Source organism: Alexandromys fortis, unplaced genomic scaffold (assembly GCF_014885135.2).
Source record: "Alexandromys fortis isolate MF-2015 unplaced genomic scaffold, M_Fortis_MF-2015_v1.1 scaffold_31, whole genome shotgun sequence".
NCBI lineage: Eukaryota > Metazoa > Chordata > Mammalia > Rodentia > Cricetidae > Alexandromys > Alexandromys fortis.
Window position 1 is genome coordinate 11814292 of NW_026067974.1, and position 13496 is coordinate 11827787.

General features: G+C 41.3%; 1 protein-coding gene across 1 annotated transcript; it reads left to right on the forward strand.

The window, feature by feature from the left end:
• The first annotated feature begins 1432 nt into the window (after nt 1-1432).
• LOC126510521 (keratin-associated protein 9-1-like) lies at nt 1433-9389 on the forward strand. Its single transcript, XM_050157109.1, is given in 2 exon segments — nt 1433-2044; nt 8673-9389. Coding segments are annotated over 2 exon segments (1173 nt in total). The 3' UTR covers nt 9234-9389.
• Nucleotides 9390-13496: the final 4107 nt, after the last annotated feature.

The window sequence follows — 13496 nt, forward strand, 5'->3', positions numbered from 1 at the left end:
GAAGTTAAACAATATCATATCATTCTTTACAGTGTTATTTAATATGAATATTCTATTACTATGCATGATGTATGGTGAAAAATATAAAAAGGAAAAATTAAAAAATGAATCGAATAATCAATAATTCACACATAACAAAAATGTGCATGTCTACTTACTTCATTTCAACTTATCTTAAATCCATCACTACACACAGAGAAAAGCAGTAGAGGAAGAAAATAAAGAAGGGGTGGTATTCTGAGATAGTAAGACAGAAGGACATGCAGGCAGGCAGAAGGAAAAAGACAAAAAGACAGGGAAAGAACATGAAACTAATAGCACTGAATCTACTGTCTGTCAGCAGTTACCTTCTTACTCGTGTTTGCCTCTGTTGAACTGTTGTATGGCAGAAATCTAAGCATGATCCTCCCAGGACAAAAGAAAATAAGACCATTACACACACACAAACACCACACACACACACACACACACACACATTTTGATATCTTCTCACTCTCATGTATTTGCACTTCCATCTCTTTTCTATAATTGAGCTTCATAAGGAACATACTGTGCGAGATATCTGTATCCCTAGTGCTTCTGAGATGCACAGGTGGAGGAGCAGGTAAAGAAAGACATATCTCTGCTAAACCGAAGTGAGATTTTATGTATAATAGTAGAGACGCTCAGTCAGTCCATCCCTGTGAACATAGCATCATCGTGCAAGTACTTCATAAGTTCAGGATTGTTTCCCGAATATTAAATTACACTGTGTGAAGACGTGACATGTAGTTGGTTTATAAAGATCTGAATGATGAATATCAAGTCAGGAAAAGTTTAGGCAGAACTTCTGGGGAGAGATGGTCCCAGAGAAGAAGTACAAGAGTTGCCAGCCAGACACAGAGGAAGCATAACATGCAGAAGTCTAAAAACCATGAGTCACAAGGGAGCACATAGATTAATAGAAATGGATTAATTTAAGTTATAAAAGTGAGCTAGAAACAAGTCTAGGATAAGGCCAAGCTTTCATAATTAGCAGTAAGTCTCCATGTTGGTTTTCGTGAACTGTCAGCCCAACAAAAAACTCTCACTATTAAGAACAGACAATGTGAAAACAAACAGATACTCTGATGCTCCCATGACATGATCAGATGATGACCGATGATACAAGAAGACTGATAGACCAATACCCTCCTGTTTATTGAAAGAGTTCCTATGAGTTATTCTGGTAGAAGAATCAGATTAAACTTTCCAATGATGCATAACATTGAGCAGCACTTCCTTATGAAACATAAAGTGAATATGAAAAACAGTGTAAACAACATCAAGGAAAAGTCTTACTGATTGGTTCAAGCCTTGAAGAACTGACATATAAAAGGTCCAAAATGCAACAGCCCATCATATTGTAAAAACCTCACCTGTTGACAGGAACCCTCCAACCACGCCTGACACCATGACCAACTCCTGCTGCTTGCCTTGCTGCCAGCCTTCCTGCTGCACGACCACCTGCTGTAAGCCCACCTGTGTGACCAGCTGCTGCCAGCCATGCTGCAAGCCCAGCTGTTGTGAGACTACCTGTTATAAGCCAACTTGTGTGATCAGCTCCTGCTGCACACCATGCTGCAAGCCCAGCTGCTGTGAAACCACCTGCTGCAGGACCACCTGCTGTAAGCCAACCTGTGTGACCAGCTGCTGTCAGCCCTGCTGCAAACCCAGCTGTTGCAAAACCACCTGCTGCACAACCACCTGTTGTAAACCATCCTGTGTGGCCAGCTGCTGCTCTCCACCATGCTGCCAGCCCAGCTGCTGTGAAAACACCTGCTGGAAAATCACCAGCTGTAAGCCAACCTGTGTGACCAGCTGTTGCTGCACACCCTGCTGTCAACCCAGTTGCTGTGAAATCTGCTACTGCTGGCCTTGCTGCTGCCAGCCCTGCTGCTGTGAGCCCTGCTGCTGTGAGCCCTGCTGCTGTGAGCCCTGCTGCTGTGAGCCCTGCTGCTGTGAGCCCTGCTGCTGTCCAACCTGCTGTGAAACCACCTGCTGCTAGACTACCTGATGTAAACCAATTCATATGACCAGTGGTGATTCCAGCCCTGCTACTGTGAGTCCAGATGCTGCCAGGCCTACTGATCATCAACTTTCCAACTGAACAATGCCCAGACAACTGTCCGTGTGTCACACCAGTCTCTCCATGTGGGCAGAAACTCCCATCGTCTTCTGAGGCTATGACCCCTTCGAAAGCCTATCAGTAACTTTGATGCAATGCAAGTCCACTCACTCTTACTCTCCTTTCTCTCTGCATGGAGCCCTGCCAGCATCTTCTTTTCTGAGATGGATCTTCCATCTTTCCCTGTGAATAACCAAGAAAGACACTTTAAATAAAATGATCAAAAAAGTATGGAAAATTAACAAATTCTTGCCTGTTATTCATTCCTCATTGTCTGTCGTTATTACATTTTAATAAATCACTTGATAGATTCTTGTGCTCAAAAACCTTTTTCATGTGCAATGTAATACAGCCTCTCTCTCTCTCTCTATCTCTCTCTCTCTCTCTCTCTCTCTCTCTCTCTCTCTCTCTCTCTCTCTCTCCAGTAAGCACACACACTCTTGTGAAAATTCCTTCCCTGAGTAGACTCAAACAGCATCTACTCCCTTTAAAGACCCCCCAACAAACCAAAATGGATTCCATAAAAGTTGACTCTGAGAACTCAATGAGTTTCCTGGGCTTCCTTACAGAGCACAGGTGAGGGACTGCTTACAGAAGCATAGGTGTGCCTCCCTGAAAAAAAGCTACACTGGAATGTCTTTACCTAGCAGCGTTGAGGTCTTTCCCATAGCTGAACAGATTGAGTCCCATCTCTAATCTTCTCTGGACCCTTCCCATGACCACCCACAGTTAGAGCAGAGTTGCATGCAACTGGTGGTAGGATGTAGCTTGGTGCTCATTTGAGGACTCCTGACCCGCCCACTGCTCTGTGAGGGATGTAAACAGTAACCAAGCCCTGATGGGATTATATTTTACAAAGTAACACAGCTGGATGCTACAAGATGGCAGTTCTTTGAGCTCTGAGAACAGTACTGTACAAGAGAGAGAGAGAGAGAGAGAGAGAGAGAGAGAGAGAGAGAGAGAGAGAGAGAGAGAGAGACTGGACCCAATGCCACCCGCCAGGTCTTTGGATCTTGGGCATGTCTTGTGGGAAGGAAGGAAGTCAATTTTCTTCAGTGGTCAGGGCTCTGAGACACCACTCCTGCTCTAGTACATGGTCCCATAATTGTGCACATGCAAGCAACACTAAATGGTTTCATGGGTATTAAATTAAAAAACCAACTAACACATCGGTGTTATTCCAGTATGTTTTATAAGTGCAAAAAAAAGCAAATGAGTGATAATTATCATGTAGAAAAACAGCAAAACTTCAAAACCTCCTACTCACTGTTTAAACTCTTCTTCCTCCATTTACCTTCACAGTGACCTGACTCTTTGGATGGGAACTGATTTACCAGTCACTATTCCTCTCTTCTCCTTGCCTCTAGAAAAGAGCAAATTTCCTTCAGAGCTTCGTGGGATGTTTTCTTGTCAGTCAACATTGAGTATGGGGTCAGTTACCCATAGTGTGGTATGCATGAAGATGAGAAAAATACAAGACGTTGATGAATGAGCAGAGGGAAAAAGAGTAGCCCAGCATTAGACTGATGAAGGCTACCTGGTGAGAGTGTGGGTTTGAGGAAGAAAAAGAAGGAAGGAAGAAAAGAAGGAAGAAAGGAAGAAAGGACCGAAGGAAGGAAAGAAAAGAAAGAAGGAAGGAAAGAAGGGTGTTTTCTGTTTTTCCTATCTAATATAACATTAGCTATATGTTTCTCATATAGCAATTATTGTTTTAAAGTAAGGCTCATCTATTCCTAATTTTTCCAGGACTTCTACCCTGAAAACCTTTCGAATTTTACCAAATATCCACTTTTTTGTATGATCATGTGATTTCTATCCTTAAGATTAGTCATGTGATGAATGACATTTATTGATTTGCATGTTGAACCAACTTTGCATTCCTTGGGTGAAATGCTCTTGGTCTTGATTATTATTGTCATTGATTATGGTGTTGTATTTGAGACATGGTCTCACTATGTAGGCCAGGCTGACCTAAAACTAGCAATGATCTATCCTTCTCTGCCTACAAAGAACTGAGAATAAAGGTGTGTGCCACCATGCCTGGCTACAACAGTTTTTCTTGTATATGTTCTTTTCAGCAGATTCCAGTTTTCAGTTTGCAAGGGTGTGGGTAGTGGGGTTGGAATATTCTGTTTATGTTCTTGTAAAATAGGTTTATCATTTTTTATTGTATCTCTCTGGTTTTGGTATCAAGACAATACTGCCTTCGTGGTTTGAATTTGGGACTGTTCCTTCCCCTCTTAGTCCATAAAAGAGTTTGAAAACATTGTTATTATGTCCTTCCCTAAAAAAATGATACAATTCGGCAGTGACTGCTTTCTGGGTATTTTCTTTGTTAGTAGATCTTTGATTAATACATCAATCTCATGTTCATTATGGGTCTTTTCTGAATTTATTTTAGGTAGGTCCTATATTCCTAGAAATTTATCCATTTTACCTGGTAGGGCAGAGTGGAGCTAAACAGAGAGCTCTCATCAGAAAAAATCCCAAATTGCCAAAAGACATTTAGAGATTTGCTCAACATCCTTAATCATCAGGGAAACACAAACCAAAATGACTCTGAGATACCATCTTACACCTGCCAGAATGGCTAAGATCAAAAATACTGAGGACAGCTTATGTTGGAAAGGTTGTGAAGTCAGGGGAACACACCTCCACTGCTGTTTGGAGAGCAAAATTGTACTGCCACTTTGGAAATCAGTGTGGCGGTTTCTCAGAAAATTGGGAATCAATCTACCTCAAGACCCAGAGATATCAGTCTTGGGAATATACCCAAAGGGTACACAATCACACCTCAAAGAGACTTCCTCAAAAATGTTCATAGCAAGCCAGGCGATGGTGGCGCACGCCTTTAATCCCAGCACTCGGGAGGCAGAGGCAGGTGGATCTCTGTGAGTTCGAGACCAGTATGGTCTACAGAGCTAGTTCCAGGACATACTCCAAAGCCACAGAGAAACCCTGTCTCGAAAAACCAAAAAAAAATGTTCATAGCAGCATTATTCATAATAGCCAAAACCTGAAAACAACGTAGATGCCCATCAACCGAAGAATGAATAAAGAAAATGTGGTACATTTACACAATGGAGTATTACTCACTGGCAAAATAATAACATCATGAAATTTGCAGGCAAATGAGTGGAATTAGAAAAAAAACATCCTGAGTGTGTTACCCAGACTTAGAAAGACAAACACAGTATGTATTCACTCATAAGTGTATATTAGATGTAAAGCAAAGGAAAACCAGACAAAAATCTGAAGCTCTAGTGAAACTAGGTAACAAGAAGGACCCTAAGAGGGACACATATATTGCCCTGGGAAGGGGAAATAGATGAGATCTTCTGGGTAAACTGGGGGTGGGGCAGTAAAGGGGAGGAAAGGGGATATTAGAACATGAAGGAACCGGATGGTTAAGTGGGGGAGGGATGGAGTAGGACAGTAATGAAAGAGAGATCTTGATAGAGACACTAAGAGGTTAGAGAGAAACTTGGTACTGGGAAATTCCCAAGAATCCACAAGGATGGCTCCAGATAACACTCATAGCTGTAGTGGATGGGGAACCCAAACTGGCCTTTCCCAGTAATAATATGGGTGAATAGCCCAACTATCATCATAGAGCCTTCATCCAATAACTGATTAAAACCAGATACAGAGATCCACAACCAAGCACCAGGCTGAGCCCTGGGAATCCAGTCAAAGGGAGGAAGGAGGGAATATATGAGCAAGGGAGGTCAAGATCATGATGGAGAAATCTACAGAGACAACTGAACCAAGTTAGTGAAAAATCATAAACTCTATCGTGACAGTTGTGGAGCCTCCATAGAACTGAACTAGGCCATATGTGGGAGATGGTGAAGCCTGGAATCTCTAAGGGACCCTTGATAGTAGGACTGGGATCTATCCTTGGTGCATGACATAGCTTGTTGGAGCCCAACCCCCTCTGGTGGAATGCCATGCTCAGGCTTAATGCAGAGTGGATGAACATGGTCCTGCCTCAACTTAATGTGCCAGACTTCATTGACACCCCATCAGAGTCCTTGCCCCTTGGAAGGAGCAGATAGAAGGTGAGTTTGGGGGGAGGTGAGGCGAGGTGGGAAGAGGGTTAGGAGGGAGAACTGTGGATGTGATGTAGGATAAGATTAAAAACTTAATTAATTAATTAAATATATATATAAAGAAATGAACATTTCAAAAAGAAATTGTACACTCAAATATCCACATAGTTACACATCCAAAAGAAATGTTTGTATCTACTTTCCGAAAGTGCCATATAAAGCTTTTAACACATCACTAATTTTAATTTACTTAAGTTTCAAAAATACAAAAATGCTGCATCTTTTTTTTAAGAAAGAAAATCGACATGGAGATTGTGTGAAATTCATTCATGGGGAGAAAACAGACCAATGAGAAAAAGAAAGAATACATCTTACAGTGAAAGATTCCACAATCATAAAATGAATCAAAAAGCCAATTGTAATTTTCATTTGCAAAGAGGCAATGAAATGAAAGGTGGCAAAATTGGCTGAAAAGTAAAGTTCTTGAAAAAGAATGAGAGGGTCACTGAAACAAGGGATGAATTTTTATTTCTTACCTGATTTGAGATGTCTGTCCATTGTAACATTATTTATTCCTTTCAAAACGTTTAAGACTTCTAAATGATTTTTAATTGATTTTTATTGAGCTCTACATTTTTCTTTGCTCCCCTCCCTGCCTCTCCACTCCCCTTTAATCCTCTCCCAAGGTCCCCATGCTCCCAATTTACTTTTACTTCCCATGTCTCTCTTAGGGTCCTCTTTATTGTTTAGGTTGTCTGGGATTGTGATTTGTGGGCTGGTTTTCTTCGCTTTATGTTTAAAAACCACTTAAGAGTGAGTACATGTGATAATTATCTTTCTGTATCTGGGCTACCTCACTCAAAACAATGTTTTCTAGGTCCATCCATTTGCCTACAAAATTCAAGATGTTGTTATTTTTCCTGCTGTGTAGTACTCCATTGTGTAAATATACCACATTTTCCTTATCCATTCTTCGGTCGAGGGGCATTTAGGTTGTTTCCAGGTTCTGGCTATGACAAACAAAGCTTCTATGAACACAGTTGAACACATTTCCTTCTGATATGATTGAGCACCCTTTGGATATATACCCTTTGGTATTTCTGGGTCTGGAGGATGGTTGTTTCCTAATTTTCTGAGAAATTACCACACTGACATCCAAAGGGGTTGTACCAGCTTGCATTCCCACCAGCAATGCAGGAGTGTTCCTTTTACCTCACAACATCTCCAACATAAGTGGTCATCGGGTTTTTGATCTTGACAATTCTTACAGGTGTAAGATGGAATCTCAGAGTTGTTTTGATTTGCATTTCTCAAGCTTCTGTAAAGACATGGTTAACAAGACAAAACAAAAGCCTACCATATGGGAAAAGATCTTCAGTAACCCTACATCAGACAGAGGTCTGATCTCCAAAATATACAAAGAACTCAAGAAATTGGTCATCAAAAGAACAAATAATCCAATAAAAAATGGAGTACAGACCTAAACAGTGAACCCTCAATAGAGGAATCTAAAATGGCTGAAAGACACTTAAAGAAATGCTCAACATCCTTAGTCATCAGAGAAATGCAAATCAAGTATCTTTACCACAAGCGCCTCTGTGATACACAGGTGGAAGAGCTGGTAGGGAAAGAGATGTGTAGGCAAATCTGAAGTGAGGATTTGGTGTGTTTTGAACAGAGACCCAACCAGCCCATCACTGTGAACATAGCACCATTGTGTAGATACTTCATAAGCTAAGGATTGTTGTGGGATATTCCTTTACACTATGTAAATTTGTGTCAACTGTGGTTGGTTGAATAAAGAACTGAATGGTCAGTAGCAAAGCAGGAAGAGGTTATACAGTACTTCTGGGGACAGAGATGTCTCAGGGAAGAAGAAAGTAAGTGTCACCTTCAAGATGCTGAGGAAGCAGAACATGCGGGAGAAGAAGGAAAAGCCATGAGCAGCGTGACAGCATGTAGAGGAATGGGGAAAGGTTAATCTGAGTTACAGGAGCCAGTTATAAACCAGCCTAAGGTAAGGTCAAGCTTTCACAATTAATAACTAGTCTCTATGTAATTTTCTTGCGAGCTGGTGGCACAAAAAAAAATCTGCCTGAAAAGGACAGACAAGATGTAGACAGACACTCTAACTCACCAAAGACAGCAAGAGCTATGAGAGGACCAGATGATGACCAAGGGTACAGTGAAACTGGCTGTATCATACCCTTCCTTTATTGAACGTGTTCCTATGAGTTAATTAGGAGGAAGAATCAGATTAAACTTTCCAATGTTGCATAGCATTGAGAAGCACTTCCTTATGAAACATAAGTGAATATGGAAAATGGTGTAAACAGCATCAAGGAAAAGTTCACTGATTGGTTCAGGCCTTGACAGCCTGACATATAAAAGGTTCAGAATGCAAGACTCACCATATTGTAGAAAACACACCTGTTGACAGGAACTGTCCAATCACTCCTGACACTATGGCCAACTCCAGCTGCTCCCCTTGCTGCCAGCCTTCCTGCTGCACTACTGCCTGCTGGAAGCCAGAATGTGTGACTAGCTGCTGTTGTACACCCTGCTGCAAACCCAGCTGCTGTGAAACCACCTGCTGCAAGACCACCTGTTGTAAGCCCACCTGTGTGACCAGCTGCTGCTGTCCACCCTGCTGCCAGCCCAGCTGCTGTAAAACCACCTGCTGCAAGACCACCTGCTGTAAGCCAACCAGTGTGACCAGCTGCTGTTGTCCACCCTGCTGCCAGCCCAGCTGCTGTGAAACCACCTGCTGCAAGACCACCTGCTGTAAGCCAACCTCTGTGACCAGCTGCTGCTGTCCACCCTGCTGCCAGCCCAGCTGCTGTAAAACCACCTGCTGCAAGACCATCTGTTGTAAGCCCACCTGTGTGACCAGCTGCTGCTGTCCACCCTGCTGCCAACCCATCTGTTGTGAAATCTGCTACTGCCAACCCTGCTGCTGCGAGCCCTGCTGCTGCCAGCCCTGCTGCTGTGAGCCCTGCTGCTGTCCAACCTGCTGTGAAACCACCTCCTGCTAGACCACCTGATGTAAACCAATTCATGAGACCACCTGGGGACCCTAGTCCTGCTGCTGTGTCTCCAGCTACTGCCAGGCCTATTGCGCATCAACTTTCCAACTGAACAATGCCCAAACAACTGTCCTTGTGCCACACTAGTCTTGCCATGTGGGCAGAAGTTCTCATCATCCTCTGAGGCTATGAGCACTTTGGTAGCCTATCAGTCACCTTGATGGAATACCGGTCCGCTCACTCCTACTGTGTTTTTCTCCCTATACAGAGCCCAGTCCTCAGCCTCTCTTCTGAGCCCAGATATTCTATCTTCATCTTTCCCTCTGAACAACCGAGAAAAATACTTTAAATAAACTTATCAAAAATGTATGGAAACTTAATACATTCTGGAATGTTATTTATTGCATATTGTCTGTCGTCATTACACTTTGATAAATCATTTCTTATTAGATTTACATGCTCAAAAGACTTTTTATTGTGTAATATAATGATGTTTCTCTCTCTCTCTCTCTCTCTCTCTCTCTCTCTCTCTCTCTCTACCACACAGTTGTTAAAATTGCTTTCCAACAGGAGACATAAATAACATCTATTACTTCTAAGGTTCCACCCAAAAACCTGTAGGAGTAAGGCCTGCTTGTTTATCCCAATCACACAGAACCGAAAAATAACCATACAGAAACTATATTGATTACAACACTGTTTGGCCCATTAGCTATAGTTTCTTATTGCATAACTTTTACATCTTAATTTAACCCATTTTTATTAATCTTTGTATTGCCACGTGGCAGTGGCTTACCAGCTAAAGTTCCAGCATGTCTAACTCCTACAGCAGCTCCATGGCGTCTCTTGAATCTGCCCTTCTTTTTCCCAGCATTCAGTTCTGTCTTCTCTGCCTACCTAAATTCTGCCCTATCAATAGGCCATGGAAGTTACTTTATTCATTAACCAAGAAAAGAAACTCATAGACAGAATGACCTCCCATACCATTTCCCCTTTTCTCTTTAAACAAAAAGGTAGTCTTTAACATAGTAAAATTTGAGAAAGAATTACATTTACAATGTTTATATCTACTTTATCTTTTACCATAACTATGGAAAACTATAACTATCTATCTATTCTTCAACTCCAACAAACACTCCAGGAGGATATACTATTACCATAGTAGACAGAAAGTGCATTGTAAGCAACTCCAAAACACTAGAATTGACAGAGACATCTCTTTACATGGACAGTCACCCAAAGTCTTCTGTACCATTGGGGCATCGATCTTCAGCCTACAGGCCCATAGTACCCAGCAGACTTTTCCATGAAGCAGGAAATTTCAAAGACTGCCTATATTGGCAATTTCTTCTATATCCTGCAGAATGTCTTGCAGACTCTTTCATGAAGCAGGAACCCAGAAAGATCATCTCACCTTTAGGTAAGTTTAGCAATCATTTCTCTGTGGATCCTGCATGTCTAATTCAGCAGTCCAGGCAAGAGCTGTTCTTTGCCCAAATGGCTAACCAATTCCATAAGAAGCCTCTTCATGCCCATCTTCCTCTTGGAGTAACTGGCATTTATTCCTCCTAAGGTCCCACCCAAAAACCAAAGCAGAATTCCACCAAGGTTGATTTTGAGGAATGAATGAATTTATTGGTCCTTTTTACAAAGCATAGATGAGAGGCTGCTTAAAGGAACTTGGGTGTGCTCTGCCTTAAAAGGCTACACTGTAATGTCTTTACTAGTATGGATGAGAGCTTTCCCATAACTGCACAGAGACCCATCCCTAGTCTTCTCTGGACCCTCCCTATGATCTCCCCCAGTAAGAGCAGAGTTGGACGCAACTGAAGGTAAGGAATAGCTGGATACTCAGGTAGGGACTCCTGGTCCTCCCACCTCCCTGTGAGGGATGTAAACAGTTATCAAGTCCTGGAGGAATCATCTCTTACAAAGGGCCACAACTTCAAGATGTCACTTGTTTAGCTCAGAGGACAATACTGTAGCAAACATGCACTAAAACACCACACACACACACACACACACACACACACACACACACACACACACACACACTGAACTGAATATCATCCATCATTTCTGGAACAAATGGAAGTTAACAGGCAATGGTTACCAACTCCTGGAAGAAAAAAAAAAAACTTTGGCTTCTTTCTTCCCTGACTCTGACTTGCAGAAATCTCATGTCAGTGGAATCACACAGCACTGGTCTTTCTATTGTGCTTTTTTCATCCATTTACAGTTGATGAGTATTTATGTAGCAACACATCTTCATTATTGTTAGTAGGATCAGTATAAACATAGCAGTGCTACTACTTCAGCTCTTCCTGTAACTGACCTGAGGTGACCTGTGAAAATAGTTTGCCATTCTCTTGACCAAGAAAAGCCACAAAAGCATTCAATAGCTTCAAATGGACACAAATGAAACTGACTGGTGGTACAAAGGTGACACTGTTAATGTGTCTATGGCAAACAGAGGAGATGGACCCGATGTCAATGATCTAAACAAAACACTGCATTTCTGCTGTTACGGCTTAGAAATGCAAAGACTGAGGTTAATCTCAAGGAATTGGATGTAGTTTCTTAGCTCATTAACTATATCTAGGTGAACAAACTGTATAAGATAGGCCATGGTACTTACTAAGTTCACAGTTGGATAACTTGAAACCCTCCCTTAAGAGGAAATACCATGAATCCTTCCCCCACCTTGCTGGGGTTTTGTCTGGCTTGATCTTAGACAGATCTTGACAAAAGGGAAAGTTGTTTTTAGTTTAGGGATGAGGGTGCTTAGAACTTACTCATGCTCCAGTACATGGTCTCACTCTCCAGCACATGCAAGCAACACTAAATTGTTTCAATGGCTATTAAATTTAAAAAAAAAAAAAACTTACCAATCATTGATAATTTTATTCCACTAAGTTTGATAAAATAAAAAAGGAGATGAGTGATAACTGCTTGTAGAAAAACAGCAATGAAAGTTCAAACCCACTACTCACTGTCTAAACTCTTCTTTCCTCGTTTATCTTCACAATGACCTCATACTTTGTTTGGGTGGGAACTGATATACCAGTCACTACTCCCCTCTTCTCCTTACCTATAGAAGAGCACATTTCCTCCAGAGCCTCATGGGATGTTTTTGTGAGTCAACATTGAGTGTGATGTCAGGTATGCAATTGGGACATGCATCAAGGTATGAACAAAAACAGTGACTGTGATGGATGAGCAGAAGGCAAAAAAAAGTACCACAGCATTGGTCAGATAGGTCTTCCTGTTGAGATTGTGGGTGTGAAGAAAAAATAAGGAAAAAAGGGAGGGAGAAGGGAAAGAATGAGGGAGTGAGGTAAGGTAGGAGAGAGGGAAGGAGAAAAAAATAAGGAAGGGTGTTTCCAGTTTGCATTATCTAATATAATATTAACTGCATTTTTCTCATATAGCCTTTATTATTTTGAAATAGGGCCCATCTACTCCTATTCCTCTAGGTTTTCTACCATTAAAACATTTTGAACTTTATCCAATGCCTTTTCTGTACCTTTTCTAAATTATCATGAGATTTCTAACCTTAAGACTAGTCATATGATGAATTACACTTACTTATTTGCATTAGAACCAATCTTGCATTCCTTGGATGAAATCTACTTGGTCTTGGTTGTTATTGTTATTAATGATGTTGTTGTTTTTGAGACAGGAGCTTACTATGCAGACCAGGCTGACTTAGAATTCACTATTATCCACATGCTTCTGCCTCTCAAGTACTGGGAATAAAGGCATGTGCCACCATGCCATGCCAAACTTGCTTATTCTTGATATATGACATTTACAGCATATTCTAGAGTTCAGAATGCAGGGTAAGAGGGCATTAGGGTCAAAACATTCTGTTTATGTTCTTGGAAAATAGGTCTATCATTTTCTTTTACATTGTTCCTCTCTGTGTTTGGTGTCGGGATAATACTGGTTTCGTGGGGATGAATTTGGTACTGTTCCTTCATTTTTAGTTCATAAAAGAGTTTCAAAAACATTGCTACTAGGTAGTTCCTGGAACTTGATGACATTCAGCAGTGCCTATGTGCTGGCTTTTTTTGTGAGAATATCTTTAATTTCTGCATCTGTCTCGTGATTAATTTTTGGACTGTGCTGTCTTTATATTCATTAAGCCTAAGCTTTCCAGCTTTGGGGAAAACCAATTTTTGCTGTAATACTAATAATCTGAATTCCACTGTAGTCTACTGTAACTTCTCCCCCTATTTTACAATCTTAATAATTTTGATATTCACATTC